Source organism: Leucopleurus acutus, assembly GCF_964270905.1.
Source record: "Leucopleurus acutus genome assembly, chromosome: 4".
Lineage (NCBI taxonomy): Eukaryota > Metazoa > Chordata > Mammalia > Artiodactyla > Delphinidae > Leucopleurus > Leucopleurus acutus.
This window is the reverse complement of record NC_139146.1, coordinates 17186963-17212262: the sequence shown is the minus strand read 5'-3', so window position 1 is coordinate 17212262 and position 25300 is coordinate 17186963. Positions and strand designations below refer to the sequence as shown.

At 36.6% G+C, this 25300-nt stretch overlaps 1 protein-coding gene across 1 annotated transcript in view; it reads right to left on the bottom strand.

The window, feature by feature from the left end:
- The window catches only part of ANKRD50 (ankyrin repeat domain containing 50), a 43055-nt gene that overhangs the window by 9628 nt on the left and 8127 nt on the right, over window positions 1-25300 (bottom strand). Inside the window, exon 3 of the mRNA XM_082838052.1 lies at window positions 4295-4524. Coding sequence (XP_082694178.1) covers window positions 4295-4524 — 230 coding nt within the window. The remainder of the gene's footprint in view (window positions 1-4294; window positions 4525-25300) is intronic.

The window sequence follows — 25300 nt, the reverse complement described above, 5'->3', positions numbered from 1 at the left end:
AAAAAAGAATCACTGAAAACCTCAACAACCAAAGCAGTAGCAGCAACAGATAAAAATAAAAGTTGGATCTGGAAATTACTAATAAGAGCTAGATGGCGTAGAGCTTAGTAAGTGTGGAGAAGGAAAGAGAACAGGAGTCAAAGCTGAGATTCTTTTGTGGTGTGGCCAAAAGCATGGAAAAAGAGACCGCTAAAGGACAAATAACAGGTTTGGAGAGGAAGTTGAAAAATTCAGTTTTGTGACACTAATCTTGAATTACTTAGATGAAATGGACAAATTTATTGAAAAACACAACCTACCAGGAATGACACATGAAGAAATAACAAATTTGCATACCTCTAAATCTATATAAAATGGAATCTGTAATTATATATATTTACATACATTCAATTGATTGATTGATTAGTCTCAACAGAATTAATTTCAAATGATAAATTTTAATTACGAAAAGACACTCCTGATCTGAAGAATTTAAAACATGCCTAGAAGTGTATAACATTCTACATTTATCAGTGATATGAGATAACTTGCCTCCAAACCTTTTTTGTGTGTTCATTTGCTTTTGACTTTATAAATTCATTTAAAACAATTTAAGCTGGAAAACACCTGGCATGTTGCTAATAAAAAGGATTTTTAAAAATAATAACTACCACCTTACACTGTACAGTGTTTTAAAGTTTCCGAAGTGATCTTGTAGATAATGATTGACATGAAAGATCATATGGCCTATTATGAATAAATATCTGTAATTTAAACCTACATAACTAAGGTACCATGATTGAAACTTGAGGTAACTAAGACAGAATCTAGGCTAACCCTCCACTGTAACAGGTTTGGTTCTTGGTTTGGTTCTGAAAGAAATATAAGAGATCAACATTTATTGACAGTCAATTATTTTTAAAGCAGCACTTCCAGTACTTATCATACATAACACTTCTTATGTCAAGCCTGTGAGATAAGTTGCACCTGACAATTCTAATTTGGAATGCATACATCTCAATTCAAAATCCATATATTTCATTAAAACAACAGTAGAAAGCAGAAACATGTAGGACATAAGGAATGCTGAAAAAATTTTTTAATAAGTGAAAAAAATGCTATGTTCATGGACAGAAGGAAAGCATATTTTAAATGTCAAACTTTTCCTAAATTTTAACCAAATGTAATAATTTTGTTTACATCATTAGTAGTTATAATTTTTAAAAAGCTGTTCAAGTCAATCTAGTGGAATAAAAGTAAAAACACATATTTTAGGATAATATTGATGGCAAGGACGACTGGGAAGTAACCGTACAAGAAAATTTAAAATAGTAAACCAATGTGACAGTTGCATAAAAACGCCAACAGACAGTTTAGAAGAGCAGACAGATGGTTTAGAAATACATCAATAACACACACACACACAATAACACACACACACACATGCCTACACTTAAGATAAAAGAAGCACTGACAACTAGTGGTACAGGGAGTTAATAAACAGTGCTGAGAAGATCTGTGATTTGATAAAGTATCCAGATAAGAGTCTTATTTCACACCATTCGGTAGAATATATACTATAAGGATAAAAATCACTAAATGTAAAAATAAGAATATACAATAGTAAAGGACAATACATTAGAGTGAATATAAGGGACTTCAAAAGAATTACTACAGTTTTAAAAAGCTGAAGAAAATAGCTGCAAAGAATAAAAAAATATGAAATAAAAGCCCTCTTAATAATCAATAAGAATATCACTAACTTCCTGGAGGAAACCTAGGTAAAGGTGAGAAAGTACTAATTCAAAGGAAAAAAAAGAGACAAATTGATAAATTAAGCATAAGGGGGAAGAATTCAATAGTAAATAAGAAGTATAAATAAAAATGAGATACTATTTTTCACACACTAAATCTGCAAATATGAAAATATATAATTCAATACTGGTGGAAGTTCCGAGAAACCAACACTCTCAGGTAGAAATATATGACATATATCTTTCTGGAAAGCAACTTGAAAATATGTATTCATAACTTTAGCAATATTCTTCAACGTTTACTACCAAATTCCAAACCTATCATCAACAGAGATGTGATCTGATGCTTATTACAGCTCAGCATTTTTAATAAGAAGGAGTATGGTAAGAGAACAAGACCATATTCAGTTCCTCCTTAGTCCTTCTTGGTTCACTGCTTTCTCCACCAAGACCTAGTTCAAAGAAACACAAATTCATTTCTTTGCTTTGTTCGAAGCTCTGATCTAGATGTTGAGGAGATACAGTGGTGGACAAGACAAGCAAATTTCCTGTTCTTATGGAGGCTGTATCTTAGTGGAGGAGACACCCAAGTAAGAAAACAAATGTAAAATGTAAACAATTTTAAACAGTAATAAGACATAGGAAGAAAAATGTGTGCCTAAGTAGTTGAGGTGGCAAAAATAGAAATCGGATAGAAGAATATGGAGAAGCCTGCAGGAGACTGGTATTTGAGAAGAGATCGAAATGTTAAGATAGTAAGAAGTTCAGGAGAAGGTCATTCTCCTCAGAGGGAACGTCAAGCGCAAGCCCCTAAGGCAGAAAATGCAGATCTGAAAATAACAAACATGAACTGACGAAAATATAGAGAAAGGGGAAATCTCATGTGTTGCCGGCAGAAGCATAAATTATTTCAAGCACACCAGATAGCAATTTGGCAAAATTAACTAAAGCTCAAAACGTACACACTCTATTCTCTAGTAATTCTGTCTGGGTTTGTAATGTAAACCTTTAGCACACGTGCACAAGACGTGTTCGAGTACGTTCATGAAGCATTTTTTGTAATAATGAAAAACTGAAATAATTAAATGTCCATGAATAGGATAATGGAAAAATTGGAGATTTATTCATGGGAAGGAATAATATACAGCAGTTAAAACCAATGAACTGGGTTTATAAGTAGTAATAGGAATAGGGCTCAAAAACAATGCTATCAAACAAAAGGATATAGTGATAATAATAATAACAGCAGCAATACACTTATGAAGCACTTATTATGTACTAGGCATTGTTCTAAGTGCTTCACATGTAATTTGTCATTTAGACTCACAAAAACTCTGTGGGGAAAGTAATAGGAATGTGTAATCCTCATTTTATAGATAAGGGCACTGAGGCACAGGTCATGTTGGTAAGCTGCATAAGGTCACATAGCCAGTAAATGGGAATAGCTAGGATGGTGTATGCAGTGTTTCATTTATGTGAACTATAAAAATATACAGAATACAAATATGAGTTGAAAGGACAGAAAATAAACTAATAATACTGGTCATCTCAAATGAGGAAGGGAAAGAAATGGGAGGCCATAGACCAAAAGGGGATTTAACTTTATCTGGACCTGACATACTAAGAGCTACATTAAGTATTAGCTGTTATCCTGTTAATCCCCCAACTTTTATCAACTAGATTTTCAATAACAACAGAACAGAATAGTATAAGGGAAATCAAATCAAAAGTGCTGTTATTAGTAGCAAGGGAATCTAAAAGAGGGAATAAATCTGGTTAAAGGAAACCATTTTAACAAATTAGTAGGGTTTCACCATTCTGTAAAATGTCTAGAACTATTTACAAGTGATATGGCTAATTAACCAATAACTGAATTATCCTTCCAATTACACTATAAATCCTGTGAGTGGTCCTTGTTTTACGCTCCTTTTACTTCCCATAGCACAAAGAAAAAAAGGGCTTTACATAATCTAATAGGAGAAACCACAACTTTATTGTGGTAGTAAAGAAGAAAAGTAAAGGAAGAAAAAAACCTGATCAGGTAGTTCTATACATTGTATAGATTGTTTTCTCACACATCAGAAAAGGGTTAAAAATAGGATCTACTTCAAGAGGTATCCTGAATGGCTGTTGACTCTGTCTCTCCTCTTAAACCAGGAAAAACGTCTTAGAGAAACTGCCACTGATTTTTAAATACACATATTCACTACTCTCAGTCTAGTTAGAAGAAATATCATAAGCTGATCAGGACATATCAGCATAAAAATTGCAGCCCTACAGATATAAAGCAGCTAATATGGCATGAAATACTCGTAACCTTTACTAAAGATGTTAGATAAAGAATCTTAAAAAAAAAAGGTACTATTAAATGATCTTAAAATATTCTATGGCTTGTTTTTAATACAACTTTTAAAAAGTACAGTTGAAAACAGCTGATAGAACAGCTGACAGAATAGCAGAAGCAATGACCAGATTTTCAACTGCGTACTCTAAGAAAGAAACACATGCATTATTTAGTTCATCAGTGAAAAACATTTGAAGATGGCAGGAATTATGCTTACCGGTAAACATTTTAGTAACAGCTTTGCTCTGTTTTCGGGCAGAACAGAGAAGTAATAGCCATGGTGGAAAGAACTCGTGGTGACCAGCTAAAAGCTCTGCCACAGTCCCAGATAAGCTGGTAGACGTCTGTTCACCTTCCGTAACATTACACCCTTCATCCACTGAATCCACAAGCAGATAGAGGCTTTGCTGGGGAGGCTTCATTCCCAAGAGAGGGAGCAGGACACACCTGTGAAACACATCCATATGAGCATTTTGAATGTTACTGGCTATGATATTAAGGTTTATTATCCAAACACTAGAATTACAGGTTATAAATATTGTTTTAAGAAAAAAATTAATGTTTTAGAATAAAACTATTGTACAAGTTTCAATTCCTTACTTTAATGAGAATACTGGTCCTAAATAGTTCACATTTCCAATAACAACAACATTTTCCACAATAAAGTGTGTGTGTGTGTGTGTGTGTGTGTGTGTGTGTGTGTGTATTATTGATTCAGCATTCTTAAGAAGGGCAGTAGGAACCTGAAACAAGATTTCACTATTCCTTTCCTGAAATTTTTATCAATAATAAAAGCTTGAATTGTTTATCACAAAGCTAAAATGTATTGGAAAGGAAAAAGAAACTGGGGATCACTTCAGTAATAGAAAAGATATCAAGAGTTCTCTAGAATTTAGAAGATTTTATCATTATCATCATGTCTCTCACAAAATGACTGCACTTCATCTAGTTTGTCATACACAAGTTTTATTTTAAAAGACTTTTCAAAGATAAACTACAGTCTAGATTCCATTTGATGTATGTTCAAATTTCAATGTAAAGGATAAATTATTAGGTTTAATCCCAACACATTTCCTACTCAGATAATTTATACTGAAGTTGAATACAACTTTTTCATAACTGAAACAATACTCATTCATTTTCAACAAATATTTACATGAGCATTCCATATGCTGAATGAGGTACTGAAAGATACAACGGTGAAGAGGACAGAATCCATCTAATTATGAACACCAGAAACGTACAGATAATCCTTTCTACAACTCTCTTCTTAATCTTTCAATCCTGATAGCAACCAAGATCCAATGTATCACTAAGTCCTGTCAATGCTTCTTTATAAAAGTCTTCAAACCCACCCTGGTCTGTATCATCACCCTACTCCAAACTGCCGTCATCGCGTTCACCCAGGAACCACACTAATCTACATGCCTCCAGCCACTCCCTCCAGAGCTCCTACTGCAGCAGATCAAACTTTTCACAATGTTCCTCCAGTCATACTAGCTTTTTCCATGACTTTTACTAGATACAATTACACAAGGGCCTTTTGGTTTGCAGTCTCCTCTGCCTGGTCTGTGCTTCCCTTCTCTCTTCATGTAATTAACTCCTCCTTGGTCTTCAATGGTAAGCTTGAGAGTCACTTTCTCAAAACCAAGACCCTATAATATGCTTTCACAACATCAAGTATTTCTCTTTCACAGCATTATCAAGTTTGTAATGTTAAACTTACTCAATGTCATTAATTCTTATTTCTCTCTTTAGAGGTTAAGCATCAAAAGAATGGGGACTATGTCAGTCTCGCTCATGAGTATAACCCCAGAACCTAGCAGTGCTGTACCCATAGGAGATCCTAAGTAAAGACTTCACACTGTTGTAGCCTATACTGGAAAACAAATAACTTCAATGTAGGCTGCTCAGTGCTACCAAAAAAAGCAGTAAAATTACTAACACAGTGGACAAGAAATGATCAACTCAAGGGAAGTAGATAAGAAAGGAAGAAAATGTCAGAGAAACATTCAAATATTAGGTGCTCACAATGAACTAAGTTTTGAAGGATCAATTAAAATTCTCCAGGAATAGTAATAAATTTGCAATAAATTTTACAATAAAGGGAAGGCAGGGCCATCCTGGCAGAAGGAATGTTATAAATTTAGGAAAATGTCCTTTATTGTACCTTATGTATATAGTTCCTCTACTATGAGAACAAAGAAGGCTGACGTAAAACCAGTGTTATATATTTACCTATGTATACAGTACATATATACATATACAGTATATATATATTTCTATATATAGTACATATAAAATATACTATCATAATATACTATAGTAATATCCTATAATCAGTGCCACTTGAGAGAGACCATAACCTTAACTACTTTTTAAAAAAAATTTTATTAATTTTATTAATTTATTTATTTTTGGCTGTGTTGGGTCTTCATTGCTGCGCGGGTTTTCTCTAGTTGCGGCAAGCGGGGGCTACTCTTCGTTGCGGTGCACGGGCTTCTCATTGCAGTGGCTTCTCTTGTGGAGCACGTACTCTAGGCGTGCAGGCTTCAGTAGTTGTGGCATGTGGGCTCAGTGGTTGTGGCTCATGGGCTCTAGAGCACAGGCTCAGTAGTTGTGGTGCACGGGCTTAGTTACTCCACAGCATGTGGGATCTTCCCAGACCAGGGCTCGAACCCGTGTCCCCTACATTGGCAGGCGGATTCTTAACCACTGCGCCACCAGGGGGGAGCCCCCACCTAACCTGTTTTTGATCAGGATAGGGTAAGGGGAGAGGTCAGCAAAGTTAGGAGAGGAGCTTAGTCAGGAGAAAGTTCGAGAGTAAGGCAACAGACACAGGAATAAAAAAATCTAGTTAAGGCAGTAGGACACGCACAGGCTGGGGGAAGAGAAGGACCAGTGAACAACATACTGAAGAAAATTACTGAAAGAGTAAATGCTGGGACTTACAAAGTATTCTGAAATGTGAACTCTGACCTAAGGGTACTAAGGAGCCAGTGAAGTACTTTAAGCACAGAACTGATATGTTTATATCTGTGTTTAGAACGATAACTGGCTACAGTTGAAGGAAAGCCTGAAACAGAGTAAGTCTAGAAGGAAAGAGTGCGATAGGAGGCCACTGCTCAGAATTTAAGGGAAAAAAAAGAAAAAACAATCTCCATCCTGAACTACTGTTACCAAGGCCATAACTGCTAACTTTAATTCAGTGCTTTATTGCATTTAAGTACTTCACATCTGCATCAACTCACTTGATTCTCACATTAAGTCTTTAAGATGGGTACTACTGTAATACCCATTTCCAGATGAGGAAAACAAGGCACACAAGGAGAAGTCACTTATCCAAAGCTCAAGGAAGGGACTGAAGTTCAGGGTCTGGCTCTAGAACCTACACAAGGGTAGACCATTCAGCCTGGTTTGCCTAGGACTTTACCAGTTCTAAGTACTGAGAACCAGCCATTCCTCCTCCCTGTCCATGCCCCCCACGCCCCACTCCTGGGCAAACCAGGATGGTCAGTCACCCCCTAGTCTACACTCTTACCCATGACGGTCTACTGTCTATCTAAAACCAATGTTATAAATAAGGTAGTAAGCAGCAAGGTCAGAATGAAGTAGACAGATCTGAGGGAAATTTGGTGGGTGAAATTGATAGGATTTGATGATTATTCCCCATCTTTTGCTTACTCCAGGTTATGTGTTCTTCTTTTCCTAGTTCTTTATAATACAAACTGAAATCATTGTTTCATACTTCTAATATAATCCTTTAATGTCATGAATTTCCCTCAAGTATTTTCACTATCATCCAATTCAAAATAATTTCCCTTTGATTTCTTCTTTGAAACAGGTTACTGAGAAGTGAGTGGTATCGTTTTTAAATATTTGGGGACCTCCCAGGTATTTTATGTTCCTGTGTTACCATTATTTAAATTCAATTGTGATCAGAAAACATACTTTGTATAACTTGCACACCTTTAAATTTATTAAGCATTGTCCTATGGTCCAGAATGTCTAACTTAGTAAACGTGTAAGCATTTGAAAAGACTGTGTGTGCTATTGTTGGATGGACTATTCTATAAATATCCATTAGATCAAGTGGTGATAGTGTTGTTCAATTGTTCTATATACAACTGACCCTTGAGCAACCTGGGGGTTAGGGGCACCGAGCCCCTGTACAGTTAAAAATCAGGATACTGCTTAGAGAAGGTATGGAGAAAAGGGAACCCTCTTGCACTGTTGGTGGGAATGTAAATTGATACAGCCACTGTGGAGAACAGTATGGAGGTTCCTTAAAAAACTAAAAATAGAATTACCATATGATCCAGCAATCCCACTACTGGGCATATACCCAGAGAAAACCATAATTCAAAGAGACACATGCACCCCAATGTTCATTGCAGCACTATTTACAATAGCCAGGACAGGGAAGCAACCTAAATGCCCATCGACAGATGAATGGATAAAGAAGATGTGGTACATATATACAATGGAATATTACTCAGCCATAAAAAGGAATGAAATTGGGTCATTTGCAGAGACGTGGATGGATCCAGAGACTGTCATACAGAGTGAAGTAAGTCAGCAAGAGAAAAACAAATATTGTATATTAACGCATATACGTGGAACCTAGAAAAATGGTACAGATGAACCGGTTTGCAGGGCAGAAATAGAGACACAGATGCAGAGAACAAACGTATAGATACCAAGGGGGGAAAGTGGTAAGGAGTGGGGGTGGTGGTGTGATGAATTGGGCAATTGGGATTGACATATATACACTAATATGTATAAAATGGATAACTAATAAGAACCTGCTGTATAAAAAAATAAATATAATAAAATTCAAAAAAAAAAATCAGCATACTGCTATCTCTGCCTCAAAAACAAAGGAACCCAAGGGCAGTAAACTAAAACAGTCAGGTATATATTTTTTCATTTTTTTTTTAATTAAGCTATATGTCTCTTTATGTATATTTGTCTTAGGTAACATATAATTAGATCTTACATTTTTATCTAAATCAGACAAACTGCCATTTATACTAGTGTATTTACCATTTACATTTAATGTGATTATTCATATGATTCAGTTTAAATTTACTATATTCTTATACATACCATTTTAAAATATACAAGTATATCTGTAGGACATATTACTAGGATTAGAGTTGCTAGGTTAAGGGGCATATCTGTGTATATCTTCACAGATATTGTCAAAATACCCTCTAGAAATTATATAAACATACCCTCCCAACAGTTGCGTAAGAGTGCCTGTTTCCCTAGCCCCTCCATTATAGCAATTAACATTATTTTCCACAGATATGCAGAAAATGGCATCATTATGCTTTTAGTTGACATTTCCTTATCATGAGGTCAATCTTATTTACAAATGTCTAGGAGTTTTATTTCTTTTTCTTTAAACTGTGTCTTCATATCCTTTATCCATTTTCCAAAAGATTAATGTTTCTCTTTTTTGGAGAGTATTAAGAAAATGATTTTGTTGCTAATATTTTCCATCATTTGTTACTTTTCTTTTGACTTTTAAAGGGTTTTTTTTTTTAATGTACAACTTCTCTGTTTTTTTACCTTTATATATCAGTCTTTTTTCTTTTATGAATTCTGAGTTTTATATGTTAACACATCAGTCTTTTTTCTTTTATGAATTCTGAGTTTTATATGTTTCATTTCTGAGGGGACTTCCCTACTCTAAAGGTTAAAAAAAACACTTCCTCATGTTTTCTTCAAAAGCTTTGAAAATTTTATTTTTTAATCACATTAGTTTTGACATAAGATGTGAACTAGGTTTCCAATTTTTTTCCCCACATGGTTCCACAGTTATCCCCAAACTATTTACTAAATTATCTTTCTCTTATTGACTTGATTTGAAATATCTCTCTTTTCACAGACAGAGTAAATCCCCATATATATTTTGGCTAAGTTTCATCTCATTCTGTTGTCTCACCATCTCTTTTCCAAGCACTTATATCTCTGCTTCATGCAACTGTTGAAGTCAGACAATTGCTCATTAATTATGTTTTCATTTAAGACAATATGTTTGGCTATGGTTTTCTTTTTGTTCCATGGCAATATTTTTCTGGTGAGCATTTCTGGTGCTGGTGTTTTTTTTGGAGGAAGAGTAAAATGTTGAGCTTTATTATGCCTTCAAACTTAAGTTGTTATTCACTTAAAATACACTGTTAAAAATATAAGATTTTTTTTTACTAGATCTTTATTAGAGTATAGTTGCTTCACAATACTGTGTTAGTTTCTGTTGCACAGCAAAGCAAATCATCCATGTGCATACACATGTCGCCATATCCCCTCCCTCCCATCCTCCCTATCCCACCCCTCTAGGTCATCGCAAAGCACCGAGCCAATTTCCACTAGCCAACTATTTTACATTCTGTAGTGTATATATGTTGATGCTATTCTCACTTCACCCCAGCTTCGCCCTCCCACCCCACATCCTCAAGTCCATTCTCTATGTCTACCTCTTTATTTCTGCCCTGCAACTAGGTTCATCAGTACCATGTTTTTTTTTAATTCCATATATATGTGTTAGCATATGGTATTTGCTTTTCTCTTTCTGACTTACTTCACTCTGTATGACAGACTCTAGGTCCATCTACCTCATTACAAATAACTCAATTTCATTTCTTTTTATGGCTGAGTAACATTCCATTGTATATATGTGCCTTCTTTATCCATTACCAAAACCAGAAAAAGATATCACAAAAAAAGAAAATTATAGACCAATATCACTGATGAACATAAATGCAAAAATCCTGAACAAAACATTAGCAAACAGAAGCCAACAGCACATTAAAAGGATCATACACCATGATAAAGTGGGGTTTATCCCAGGGATGCAAGGATTCTTCAATATATGCAAATCAATCAATGTGATACACCATATTAACAAACTGAACAATAAAAACCATATGATCATCTCAATAGATGCAGAAAAACTTTTGACACAATTCAACACCCATTTATGATAAAAACTCTCCAGAAAATGGGCAATAGAGGGAACTATCTCAACAAAATAAAGGCCATATACGACAAACCCACAGCCAACATCGTCCTCAATGGTGAAAAACTAAAAGCATTTCCTCTAAGATCAGAAACAAGACAAGGATGTCCACCCTCGCCACTCTTATTCAACATAGTTTTGGAAGTCCTAGTCTGGTGCTGTTTTTTAGACCCCTTCTCCCTACTGGTTTTGAGGTATATTTTTACATATCTTGTGACAGCTCTTCAGTAAGATAACTTCTTTCTGGATCAGCAATTGCAGGTTAGTGTGTCCAGTGTACAGGCTTCTAAGAATCTCCTTATGACTCAGAGTTATGGGCATGAACAACTTCTTTGCGCTTCTACTTCTCCCCAACCAATTAAGCTGAAAAGCTGTGGGGATGTACACAAGGCCTTTCTCACCACAGCCCCCTCGCCATTACCCCCAGATGTCTGACTCCTGCACAGAGCTCATCTGTGAGACTCATTCTTCCCAGCACTCTTTGTTCTTCCATTCTGCTTAACTGGGTCCAGGGAAACTTCTAGCATAAGTCTATAACCTGTCTCTGTGGTTCCAAATGAGGGTCTTTATGCTCTTGATGATGTTCAGGGTATACATTTATTTCAAAGAGTAAATGTTGTGTCAGTTTTGTCTGCATCTCAGTTTGGTATTAACTTCCACATTTATCTTGAGGCTGGGGTTTACAGGTCTCTCATAGTTTCACTTTCTTGCTATTAGACTATTTCCCAGGCCTTAGTCAGTCATGTCAAAACCAGAAGACAAACTATGGCTTTAAAAATGTTGAGTAATTTTTTCTAGTCTTGACATCACCTCTAAACTCAAAACTGTCTGCTACCATCTCCATGTGGATGTCCTACGGGCGTCTCAAATTTAACATGTTTAAAGAAGCATTCTCTCAATTTACCCCCCAAATAAGTTCCTCCCCACCCATTTTCCCCATGTCAGTTAGTGGTATCCCATCACCCCCCTAGTTTCTTAAGTCAAAATCCTAGGACTAATTCCTGAGTTCTCCCTTTTATTCCAGCCACTGTCCCCCTTTCAGTCCTAACAGCAAGCTTTCCTCCAGTCAGGGCCTATGTACTTGGTACTCCCTCTGCCTAGAAAGCTCCCCGAGGCCGAACTTCTCTTCCTTCAGATTTCAACACAAAGTTTATCCCTGAAGAGGTTTTCCTTGGTCACCGTGTCTTAAATGGCCTTCATCGTGTATTACTGTTCCTCTAACAACTCATCCTGTTTTCTTTGTAGTGTTGATCCCATCCTCAAAGTAATTTATTGCGTTATCTCGTGTACCGCTTTCACTGTAAGGCTGGGGTGAAGCTCCTCCACTTCCGTGCTGCCTCCCCCGGGATGGCGCCCGTCCTGTGCACTGCTAGATTCCCAGCACTCAAAACCATTATTTGCATATCACAAACACTCAGTAAAATCTGCTTCATGAATGAATGGTAATTAATAGGAAAACTGCTACTCTGAAACACTAGATAAAAAATTTTCTAAAAAAAAAAAAAAAAAAATTTTCTAGACTCAGAATTCCCATATTCAGTTTCCTTTTATTTATTCCATCAAAAGCACCATATGGGGATACCTACACCACCAAGTGACACACAGATGCACATCTCTACCAGATTACATTTTATCATTTTATAAATGACAATCCCATCAAAGTATACACACACAAAGCAAGAGTGCTTTAGAAGTCTAAAACAGATTTTCCTCTGTTTGTGAATATATATGTATATATTATCTTCAAAATGAGATAATGTGATAGTATTAGATTATCACATTCATACAAAGATAACCACCATCTTTAAAACCAGCAGTGTGCCACAGGATTTTACCTGTGTAGATATGTTATTAAATGTCTTACATTTCTTAGGTGCATTATTAAAATTCAGGCAATGTATATTACATTAATACTTTTATGAATTTAATTTAAAGTCCTTGAGCTAGCTCTCCCCCCATTTTCAATTCTATGTTGAAAATAAGCGCTGGCAGCATCATGCTTCTGTAGCTGGCCTTCTGATTTTCAGGCAGAAAGGCAGCTAAAAGACCATTAGGGCAATTATGAAATGAAATCCATTTTTTTTTAATACAGTGAATTTACTTACTGCCTCTTTCTCAAGAGGCTAATTAACTTTTAAAAGCTCCTACAAGTATTGTAAGGAGTATACTATTAGACAGATACTATACGTACAATAGTTTCTTAAGGTTTTCACTGTTGAACATTGAGTTTCATCTCATTCTCTGGCTCACTCCCTCAGGAGCAGAGAACTAGTTAAGAGCCTCCCTCCCAGTCTTACAACAAAATAAGCCAGGCAAACTGCAAGTTCAAGACTTTTCATGAACCTACGAGAGTGCTTAGGTCACAGGGCAACCAACTAGCCCAAAATCTAAGGTGACACAGACATCTGCAGGCAGACATAGAACGCAAGCACTTACTTACCTGGGGCAGATGCACCTGGACACTGGAAAACAAACTGAATAAAAAATAGGCAAAAGACCTGAACAGACACCTCACCAAAGAAGCTACAGATAGCAGGTAAGCGTATGAAAAGAAGTTCAACATCATATGTCATTAGGGAATTGCAAATTAAGACAAGCTGCGACATATAAGTTAGAATGGCCAAAATCCAAGCGCTGACAACACCAAATACTGGCAAGGATGTGGAGCAACAGGAACTCTCATTCGTTGCTGGTGGGAATGCAAAATGGTACACAGCAAGTTTGGAAGACAGTTTGGCAGTTTCATAGAAAACTAAACATACTCTTCCCATACAAAACAGCAATTGTGTCCCTGGTATTTACCTAAATGAACTGAAAAAGTATGTCCATGCAAACATCTGCACACATGGTGTATATAACAGCTTTATTCATAACTGCCAAACTTCGGAAGCAACCAAGATGTCCTTCAGTAGGTGAATGTTAATAAACTATGGTACATCCAGACAATGGAAAATCATTCAGCACTAAAAAGATATGAGCTATCAGGCCATGAAAAGACATGGAGGAATCAAATGTATATTACCCAGTGAAAAAAGCCAATATGAAAAGGCTACATACTGTATGATTCTGACTGTCAAACATTCTTAAGGCAAAACTATGGAAATGGTGACAAGATCAGTGGTTGCTACGAGGAGGGAGTGATGAATAGGCAGAGCATAGAGGATTTTTAGGGCAGTAAAACTACTGTGTATGATACAATAATGGTGGATACATTTATTATATATTTCTTAAAACCCATAGGATGTACAACACCAAGAGAGAACGCTAATGTCAACTATGGACTTTGGGTATTAATGATATGTCAATGCAGGTTCATCATTTATAACAAATGCACCACTGTGATGCAGGATGTCGATAGTGGAGGAGTCTGTGTGTGTGCAGGGATGGGAATAAATGGAAACTCTCTACACGTTCCCCTTAAAAGCAGTGAACCTAAAAAAATAAAGTCTGTAAATTTAAAAAAATAGTATGGTATTTGCAAAAGACAGACACATCAAAGTCTAGAAACAGACCAGTATAAATACAGGAAGTGATTTTTCACAAAGTTGCAAAGGGAATTCAATTGAGAAAGGAAAGTTTTTTCAACCAAAAAAAAAATTATACATAATATTACCAGATTACCCACTTTGAATTCTGCCGTCTAAAATCTCACTACTATCTGGTGAAATTTAGCATCAAAATATTATACATTTGAAGTTTACCTAGAAGGGTAATCCTAAATACCTAGCACTTTCCAAAACCATCTGGAAGTACAATGCTGACATACTGGCCCATCATTTTATTAATAAAATGATTAAATTCTTTCGAAAGGCTATGCTTTAAAATAAATGTTTTTTAAAAAGACGAGAAGTAGAAAAACTAAATCACTAATAATTCTTACTTAATATATCTTGTCTTAGGAAAACAAACACAGGTTTTACTTTTCTCTTTTTCTCCCATTTCGTTAAGATATATATTGACATATTACATTGTATAAGTTTAAGGTATACAACACATATATGTACATATTGTAAAATGTCACCAAAATAAGCTTAGTTAATATCCATCATCTCACAGTTAATAATTTTTTTTTCCAACTTTTAAGATCTAGTCTCCTAGCACCTTTCAAATATACAATACAGTACCGCTAACTATAGTTGCCATGCTGTACATTACACCTCTTATAAATGGAAGTTTGGACCTTTTGACCACCTTCACCTAATGCCTCCACCTCCTAACCCCTGCCTCTGGGAACTGCAAAGCTGATCTCCATTTCAATGAGTTGGGTTTTTTAGATTCCAAACACAAGTGAAATCATACAGCATTTGTCTCTATGTCTGACTTATTTCCCTCAGCATAATGCCCTCAAGATCCATCCATGCTGCCAGAAATGGCAGAATTTCCTTCTTTTACTATGGCTGAATTATGTGTATATATGCATATCAGAATTTCTTTATCAATTTATCTAAGTCAGTGGACACTTAGGTTGTTTCCCTATTTTCTTTCCTTAGGAATGAAATTACCCTCCAGTAAATTAAAGCATGTGAAAATGTGGAACAGGGTATAAGATACCTCAAACCAGTTAGGGATCAAATTTATATACTCAATAAAAAAAATCTAATAAGTACAATTGATAATTAAAATCAGGTAAGGAGCTTGGCCAAAATGTAGGGTAAAATTTCCCTCAAAACTTTGACCAAGATATTGTTGTAACTTCATGCTTTTATGCACTGTTTCCCCTTTGCTAAAATATAGCAGGGAATGATGGAATATAAAAACAAAATGAAATAAGAAAAACATAACCAGAGTCAAAAATAAAATAAACATTTCAAAGTATCAGAAACAGAAAAGAAGCATAATGCTGTGAGTGTACCGAAAACTTCAGCTTGTCAAACTTGTCTGCAATGGCAGCCTGGGGGTTAGATGGTGGAAGTAAAAGGGGCGAGGTAGTAGTCCTGCCTCTACTAACAGGACTCAGACTCACTGTATGAAACTAGGGGCTGGAACAGGGGCTTTCCTTATTACTAATGAAAGAAGGAAACAAAAAGCACAGACTACTGCCTAGGGCTATGGCTTTTAAGAAGCAGCAGGGAGGGCAAAAAATCAGCCTCCTTGGAGACAGGAACTGAACCAAAAATGATCATGGGTCAGTGACTAAATCTACAAGATCACTTGTATCGGCTTGGAGTGTGAGCTTTGTATCTCAATTATTGGCCCTCATCCTAGACTGCACTGAGGGTGGGGAGTGGTGGAGGCAATCAGCAATCAGAGCAAGGAGAGCAGAGGTAGAAGTGTTCGCGAACCAAACAGGAGAGTGAAAAAAAAAATTACAAAATCTATAGTGCTCAGAGAGAAAGCAGCAAACTCAACAATCGGAATACGTGTTCATGTCCAAATGAAAGTAACTTACAAAACTGCCAAAGAACGTAAAGAAAATGTAGTTGTGATATTCAGGTAAATAAAAGAGGGAATGAAATCCAATTTTTAAAAAAGGAATTATTTAACAAGCAAAGCCACAAATCAAATAAAACAGGAGAGAACCAGAGAAATCTTCCTCATAGGGACTTCCACTGCCAGATAAAATGCAGTAGGTGGCAGCAGCCCAAAACTCCCGCTGCAATAGCTAGAAAAAAAATGTTATCCGTTACAAAATTTACGTTTTTAAAGATAGGAGAAAGCTGTTGAAGCAAGAGAACAAAATGAATTAGAACTCCAGAGGATGGGAGTTGATCCAAAATGAGCAAAACAGAAACAAAAAACCAAACCGCCTGCTGCTTTCTCCCCAGGGGTCATTTGCTGATTTGAGGCATACAGTGATTTTAAGTATGGACGGAGAATCAGGCTTGGGCCACCCTGAGGGACTCTACCAGAGGAATAAAATCAGCACAACTTTCAGAGGTCAGCCATGTCTCTTTCAGAGAAAGTGCAAATCTGAGGTGTCCCTGATTTTCTCCAAGGTACATATGCTAAATTCTGGGTTGTATTTAAAAAGCTAGGGAACTAGGATGAGTGTGTCTAAAAGCCAGCATGAAATCTCCCATAGTCTGTATGTTGGAGACAAAATTCTGCTAATGGGAGGGTACTTGCTTTAAACACAAAACCCATCCCCTTCAAGACACTTGTTAGAATTTGAAGGTATAAGCGGCAGGAAGTCAAAGGACTAAATAAATATTTCTTGGGGAAGAACTGAATTATCAAGTCCTTTTGGAACTCTCAATCAAAAGCTTAGAAGGTCCACACCAAAATAATAGGAATAAACTAGCAGTCTTACTAAGACGACAAAGGAGCCCCAGCCCACCTCCATCCCTGATTATATCAGCCCCTCACTCTCTCTGCCCAAATGAGAAAAACGAAAACCTTCTCTGATGAAAGATATTATCTGGAGCTCTAGTCATTTAACACACTGTCTGACATACAATCAAAAATTATCAGACAGAAAAAGGGCAGAAATACGTGATTGGTAATTTAGAGGAAAAAGAGACAATAAATACAGACTTAAATAATCTAGATACTATTGTTAGCATGATATTCATGGACTAAGAGATTCAACACTGAATTAGGAGATACATTCATGGGTTAGGAGATTCAACACTGCAAACAGGTCAATTCCCACAAATTCACCTAAAGATTCAATGCAACCCTCATCAAAATCTCAGCCAGAGTATTCGTGCACTCAGTCTCTCATGTGGCCTCCACTATACCCTCAAAGGAGAACAAGAGTGAAAAAACAAATACTGTGTTATGTGTTAGTATTGTTTTAAAAATAACTTTGACCTTGCAGGGGCCTACACCACACTTGGAGAAACACTAAACCATCCATGCCCCACTTGCCTAGATGATATTTTACACTTCGTTCTTCTCAAACCTCCATGATTTCCTTACTCCCCACATTCACTTGCAACTATTGACCTGGTTTCCTAGATAATAAAAAATTATTTAAATACGTATAAGTAACATTTAATATAAAAATGTGTGCATGCACACACACACACACACACCCCCTTCTAGGCATATATAATTAGAAGAGAACTTCTAAACTCACTGGAACATCTACTCTCCCAACCCACCTGCACTTGTATCTACATACACTGCCTTCCCTCCTCTAACTATGGATGAACCAGCTGTGCTCCTATCCCACCCACTCTAATAACAGATCCTTCCTTATCTTACCTTCTCAATGATTTATTTCCAGCACTTTGCCCTTTCTTTCTCGAATCATCAATCTCATCTCTTCTTTATCACCCTCAAACACATATCCTTCTCCAGCTATTATTCAACTTTGCTGCTCCCCTTCCTTACAGCAAAATGCCTCAAAAATTCTGCCGATATTTACTGCCTATTTACTCCTCTCACTTATTCATGATCTTATTATAATCAAGGTTTATTTTCCACTCCACCTATACCCCAAGACCTCCATGTTACTAAAATCAATCCTCAACTCAGCAAATACCTGACTTAGCTTATCACTTCCTCCTTCTAATGACACTGTCTTCACTTTGTCACCTGGCTTTCTGCTCCTTTCATACTAGCTACTTTTTCTTCATATATTCTCAACCTTTGAAGTTGGAAGTACACTAAGGTTCAGATCTTGGATCTTCTCTCTTCTCTATTTACATTCATTCCTTACATAAGCTACCTAATGCTCTTAAATACCATCTATATTCCATTGAAACCAAAGAGACAGCACCTCTCTTTTGAATCTAGCCTCGTAAATCTAACTGCTTACCTAACTTCAGACGTCTAATGCTGAACATATGCAGAACGAAACTTCTGACCTCAAACTCCACCTTGCTCCTGTCAGTCTTCTTCTTTTCAGTAAAAGACAACTCCATCCTTACAATTTCTCAAGCCAAGTATCTTAGAACCATCCTTTACTCCTCTGTTTTTCTCATATTCCACCTTCCAGTGTGCTATCAGGTCAATCTTAAAAATAATCAGAATACAACACTTCTCACCACCTCTACTTCACCTTAGTCCAAGTACACTGTCTCTCACCTTGACTGCTGCACTGGCCACTTACTGGTTTCCTTGCTTCCACATTTACCACCCCAGTTCTCAACACAGTAGCTAGCGTGATCCTTTAAAATCATGTCATATGATGTTTCATTCACTACTCTGTTTAAAAGACTTAATGGCTTCCAATCTCCTCAAAGGAAAAATGAATGTCCTTACAATGGCCTCCAAGTCCATACATTATGTGGCTCCTAACTACATCTCGACTTGTCTCATATACTCAACTACTTGCTCACTCTGTTCCAGCCACACAGGCTCCCCCTTGTTTCTCTTGGATAATATTAAGCCAACTCCCACCTCAAGACTTTGCACTTGATATATCCTCAGTCTGGATACCTCCTTCAGGATGCCCTAACCTCCCCTACATAAATAGCAACACTCCTCCCCCAACCTACTCAGCGCACCACTCCTACCATCCTAACTCTGCTTTGATTTTCCACGTAGCACTTATTGCGTAGTGATATGCTACGTATTATATACTATCTTCTTAACTTTTCATTTTTCTACTAACCACCCACCCCAACCCTCAAAATTTAAGCTCCATAAACACAGAGGACATTTGCCACTTGTTTTTTACTAATACATCTCAGTATTAAGAATGGCATCTGGCGCATTCCTGGTATCTAATACATATATGATAAATCAATGAATGAACGAATAAACCAAAGTAAAATAGAGAACTCGGAAATACATGCGTGTGTGTGTGTGTGTGTGTCTCACCGCAGTGGTATTACAAATCAATAGTGAAAGATGAGCCATTCAACAAATGCTGCTAGAATAATCAAGTAGAAAACAAGTTTTTAAATATTAAGACCCAAAAAGGCCAAAGTGTAAAGGAAATCATAAAAAGAAAAGATTGAGGGACTTCCCTGGTGGCGAAGTGGTTAAGAATCCACCTGCCAATGCAGGGGACAAGGGTTCAATCCCTGGTCCAGGAAGATCCCACACGCCATGGAACAACCAAGCCCGTGCGCCACAACTACTGAGCCTGCGCTCTAGAGCCCACGGGCCACAACTACTGAGCCACGTGCCACAACTACTGAAGCCAGCGCGCCTAGAGCCCGTGCTCTGCAACAAGAGAAGCCACCACAATGAGAAGCCCATGCACCACAACGAAGAGTAGCCCTCTCTCGCTGCAACTAGAGAAAGCCCGCAGGCAGCAATGAAGACCCAACGCAGCCAAAATAAATAAAATAAATAAATTTATAAATGAATAAATAAAATTATTAAAGTTACGAGAACTAAAACAATTTTAAAAAAGAAAAGACTGATATATTTGACTCTATTCTTTTTTGTACATTTCAAAACAAAAATTTCACAAGCAAAATGACGAGCCACAGGATCAAGGAAATAAGGTACCATTTCACATTCACTTTCCAGATCATAAAGAACTCTGACATTATGGCAAGTATTGGTGACCTAGTAGAGTAATGGAAACTCAAATTACACAGTACTACAAGAGGATACACTGATGTAATTTTAAAGGGTAGTTGGTACTATCTCCTCAGAGTTGAAGATGGATATACACACCTTATGATCCAAAATTTCACTTCTAAGTATTCAACCTCGAATCACCCTTCGCTATTTTATTCCTAGTATATGCACATCAGAATACCCAAGAATGTTCATAACTGTTTTGTAAAGTTGAAAAAGTTGAATACATCTTAAATGAGTATCAACGTGACAACAAATGAATTATAGTATAAAGGATGACATTATATACCATATGGTAAAGTGAATCATGTAGATCCACATATAAAAACTTGGCTAAACATAAAAAAAAAGTGTTACACAGAAAATGTTGCAGAATAGTGCCAGCAACACAGTACTATTTATACAGAACAATGGTTTCCACATTGTAGTCTGGGGATCCCTTGGAGTCCCCTATTCAGTGTCATAATAAAACTAAGATGTCATTTGCCTTTTTCACTCTTGTTCTCTCTCAAGGATAAAGTGGAGTTTTCTAGAGACTGCATGCAGAAACAGAACCACGATAATCCAGCTGTCTTTTATTAAGCCTAATATTAAAAAGATTTGCAAAACAATGTAAAACAACGCCACTCTTTAAGTGGTTTTTATTTTTTTTGGTCTTGGACAGTATATTCTTTCATTAAAATGTTATTTATGTTAATAGATAAAGATTTATTATTAAATATATTAATACATATTTAAATATCAGTTTAAATTTTAAATAAGCAAATATTTATAAATACAACCCACATAAACAAATTCTTTGGTGTGTGCAATAATCTTCAAGAGTATAAAGGGGACCTAGAATAAAAAAGTTTGAGAATTGCTGATGTGGAATCAAAAATGTACAGAACTAGAGCATGTAACAAGTATGTGTATATACATATATATCTCCCTATGTATATAAACTGGTCAAACTACATAGGCATAAAAAGTAAACTCACAGGAGGGGTCACCTACGGGGTATGAGTAGATCAGACTTAACGGGATACCTGGGTGGCTTCAAATGTGGATTATTTTTTCTTTAAAACAGAAACAGGAAACCCAGATTTAGAGCAAATATGGCAAAATGAGGAAGTACATGCATCTTTGTTTTTCAATTTTATTAACTTTCCTGTATAACTGAACCTTTGGCGGTAGGAGCAATCTATCATTTCCTCTGTAAATTTATTTTCTACAATTTCTTCCCCTTTAGTACCATTATTTTTTCCCTTTAAATTCCTGTGAAGGTCTCTGTTTGCAAGTTGCTTCTCTCCCTAAAGTAGCAATTTAACAAACATATTAGCTGAGATTTAAGCTACAAAAGTTTTTTTCTCCTTTCTAAGTGAATATGAAATTTAAATGACAATGGCTGAAAGAATGATAAGAATTCTACAGATGAAACTATGGATTTATGACCTCATATGACTCACGTCACATAACATAAATCTGATGCTATTAAAAAGATTTTCCATTGATAAAAATTAATTTCAATATGAATTGTTGACACTAATGAAATCATCAAAAATACTGGTTTTAGATACTTTTCATCTATAACTATATAATCTATATGTATAGTATTATTCCACAGGAAAATAGAATATTTCAAAGCTGAATATGGTTGAGCAATACAAATTATCAATGTGACAAAATTATAACGTTTTAAAGTAAAATACAGTTACTCATTAATTCAGGAAATACTGAGTCTCTGCTATATTCTAAGCCCTGGAGATATTAAAGACACAAGACAGACAAGTACTCTGCTCATTCCAGAAGGTAGACAGAAAGTCAAAGTGAACAAATGCATAAAATAATTTCCAATCATGATAGACACTGAAAATTAAGAAATAAAGAAAACAAAGTGGGATGTTGTGATTTAAGAAAATGACCGGGTGGGGAGACTTGTAAAGAGTCAGTGGAGAAGGGAAGACCTCAGAGGAGGTAACATTAAAGCTGGTGCACTAAGTGATACCAGAGCAAGTAGCCATACAAAAATCTGCTGGCCAGAAGGTGACCTATTTCAGAACAATAATAAGAACAATGTGGATGAAGAACCAATGAACAAGGCTGAAAACAGTACAGGCTGAAGTCAAAGGCTAGGTAAGGGCTAGACCATGTAAAGCTTAGATTTTATTCTGAAGGTAGTGAGAAGCTAACTGCAGGTTTTAAGCAGAGAGTTAACAAGATCTGATTATCCTTAACTGCTTTGTGAAGATAAGAGGGACAACAATAGCAAGAAGAAGACCAGTTAGGACACCACTGAAAGGGATAATGGGAGTGACAGCAATGGAGATGAAGAAAAGTTGAGGTATTTGTTTTATCTTGGAAACAGAACAAAAGTACCTGACGGATTGAGTGTAGGGGGTGAGTGAAATTGAAGAATCAATGAGGACTCCTAGATTTTTGATGAAAATTAACGATTTCCTATTTGAAATGTTATTTCCTTAATTTTTGTATTGTTAGCTATTTCCACAACAGTGATGTACCACAACCACCCCAAAACGCAGTGGCTTGAAATAACAATCATTTATACTTCTGTGTCTATGAGTTCGTTGTACTCCAGGCGTGGAGTCAAGCTTCCACTTGGGTCTGGTTTACTCCACATCTCCCTCATCTTCTTTGGACCAACAAGCTCGCCAGAACATGTTCTTCTGAAGGTAATGAGACACAAAAAGGACAAGCCCAATCACTCACGCACATGTTAAGCCTCTGTTTGGGTCACGTCTACTAACATCCCACTGGCCAAAGCAAGTCACATGGCTGAGCCGAAATCAAAATGCAGAAGGACTGCAATGTCACATGGCAAAGACCAAGGATACATGGAGAGAAGAAGAACAAAAGCAGATAATTCAATCCACACCAGTGTCTATATATTCAAATCATGAGTCACAACTGTAAAAGGTCACCAGTTTTTGGAATGTTCCAAATCATTGCTCAGGATAACCACAAGTAAGATATAATTAGTTCTCTTAATTAGTACCTATTTTTATTAAGTAATTACATGAACATTTTCAAATTCTACTTTATTACCAAAGACTATATTTAGCTACACTACATGTGTTATAGAAAAAAAATGACATTAGGCATATTTCTGAGATTAAGATGACATGAAAGAAAGAAACTGGTTTGAAATTTATTTTATTTTTATTTATTTTTTTTCGGTATGCGGGCCTCTCACTGTCGTGGCCGCTCCCGTTGCAGAGCACAGGCTCCAGATGCGCAGGCTCAGCAGCCATGGCTTACGGGCCCAGTCGCTCCGCGGCAATGTGGGATCCTCCCAGACCGGGGCACGAACCCGGTTCCCCTGCATCGGCAGGCGGACTCTCAACCACTGCGCCACCAGGGAAGCCCTGGTTTGAAATTTAAAACAATTGTATAGTATGGTCAAAGACATCACTAGAACAACTAGACAGTAAAGACAGGCAACCAATCAGAATACACTTCAAAGATTATTTTTAAGGGGAGAAAAATAAGTATTTACTTTATAAAATCAAACCATTTCATTGTATAGAAGCCATTATACTTTATAGATATTTCCTAAAAAGCAAAACTGCTAAAAGCAAAGTTGCTAAAAACAAAGTTAAGGGCTAAAAAACAACCTAAAAAAAAATCTTTAAAATATATAACAAACAAAAGGTCCATATCCTTACTATGTATATCAAGTTCTTACTAAACACTAAGAAAAATAAGACTATTCTTATCCATATCTCTTGTCGACTTTAACATTGTCTCATATGCTTAAAAATATTTCTTGAGAGAATAAATGAGCTTAATGTGTTCTGGTGAAGTTTGGAAACATGATACATACTTTAGATGGAAGAGAACCAAATTATGAAGCGCTTTTAAAGCCAAGCAGAGAAATTTAAATTTGTTGTAGAGGTTATCACAGGCTCAGAGGAATGACCTAAAGAAAGCACTGTTTTACTACAGTTAATTGGCCAACTGTTACCAAAATGAATTACATATAGAGAGGCTAAGGTTAAGTAAAGCACCCAGGACGTGATGAACAAAAATTCTAGATTAGGGGAAAAGAATTCAAGAACCATTCCAAGAAAAAGATTAAATACCGTAGAATAGAGAAATATAATAGAAAATAATCAAAGAAAACTCTAGAATCTAGGCTGGGCAGTGCTTCTCAAATTTCAATGTGCACAGAATTCACTTAGGAATCTTGTTAAAAGGCAGATTCAGTTCAGTGGATTCAAGATTCTGCATTTATAATAACCTCCCAGGTGGTGCCACTATTGTTGATCTTAAGATCATACTTTTAAGTAGAAAGGGTCTAGGAAATAAGAGTAATTATGGAACAACGTAGATAAGAGAGTCAGTTTTCCCAGAACCCAAGACAACGATCAAGCCTCATATTACATGCTTCCTTATCAGCCTGTGTCCCTCCTTCTTAGCACTTACTAAAGCTCCATTTTTACATTTATTTTTGTGATTATTTGTTCAATGTATTTCCCCCCACTGAGCTCAGTGTCCTGTTTGGCTCACCACTTTAGTCCTGTTATCTGGACATTAGCACACATCTGGCACATAGCAGGTGCTGATTATTTGTTTAAGAAATGAATGCGGCTTCCCTGGTGGTGCAGTGGTTAAGAATCTGCCTGCCAATGCAGGGGACACGGGTTCGAGCCCTGGTCCAGGAAGATCCCACATGCCGCGGGGCAACTAAGCCCGTGTGCTACAACTACTGAGCCTGTGCTCTAGAGCCTGCGAGGCACAACTACTGAGCCCGCGTGCCACAACTCCTGAAGC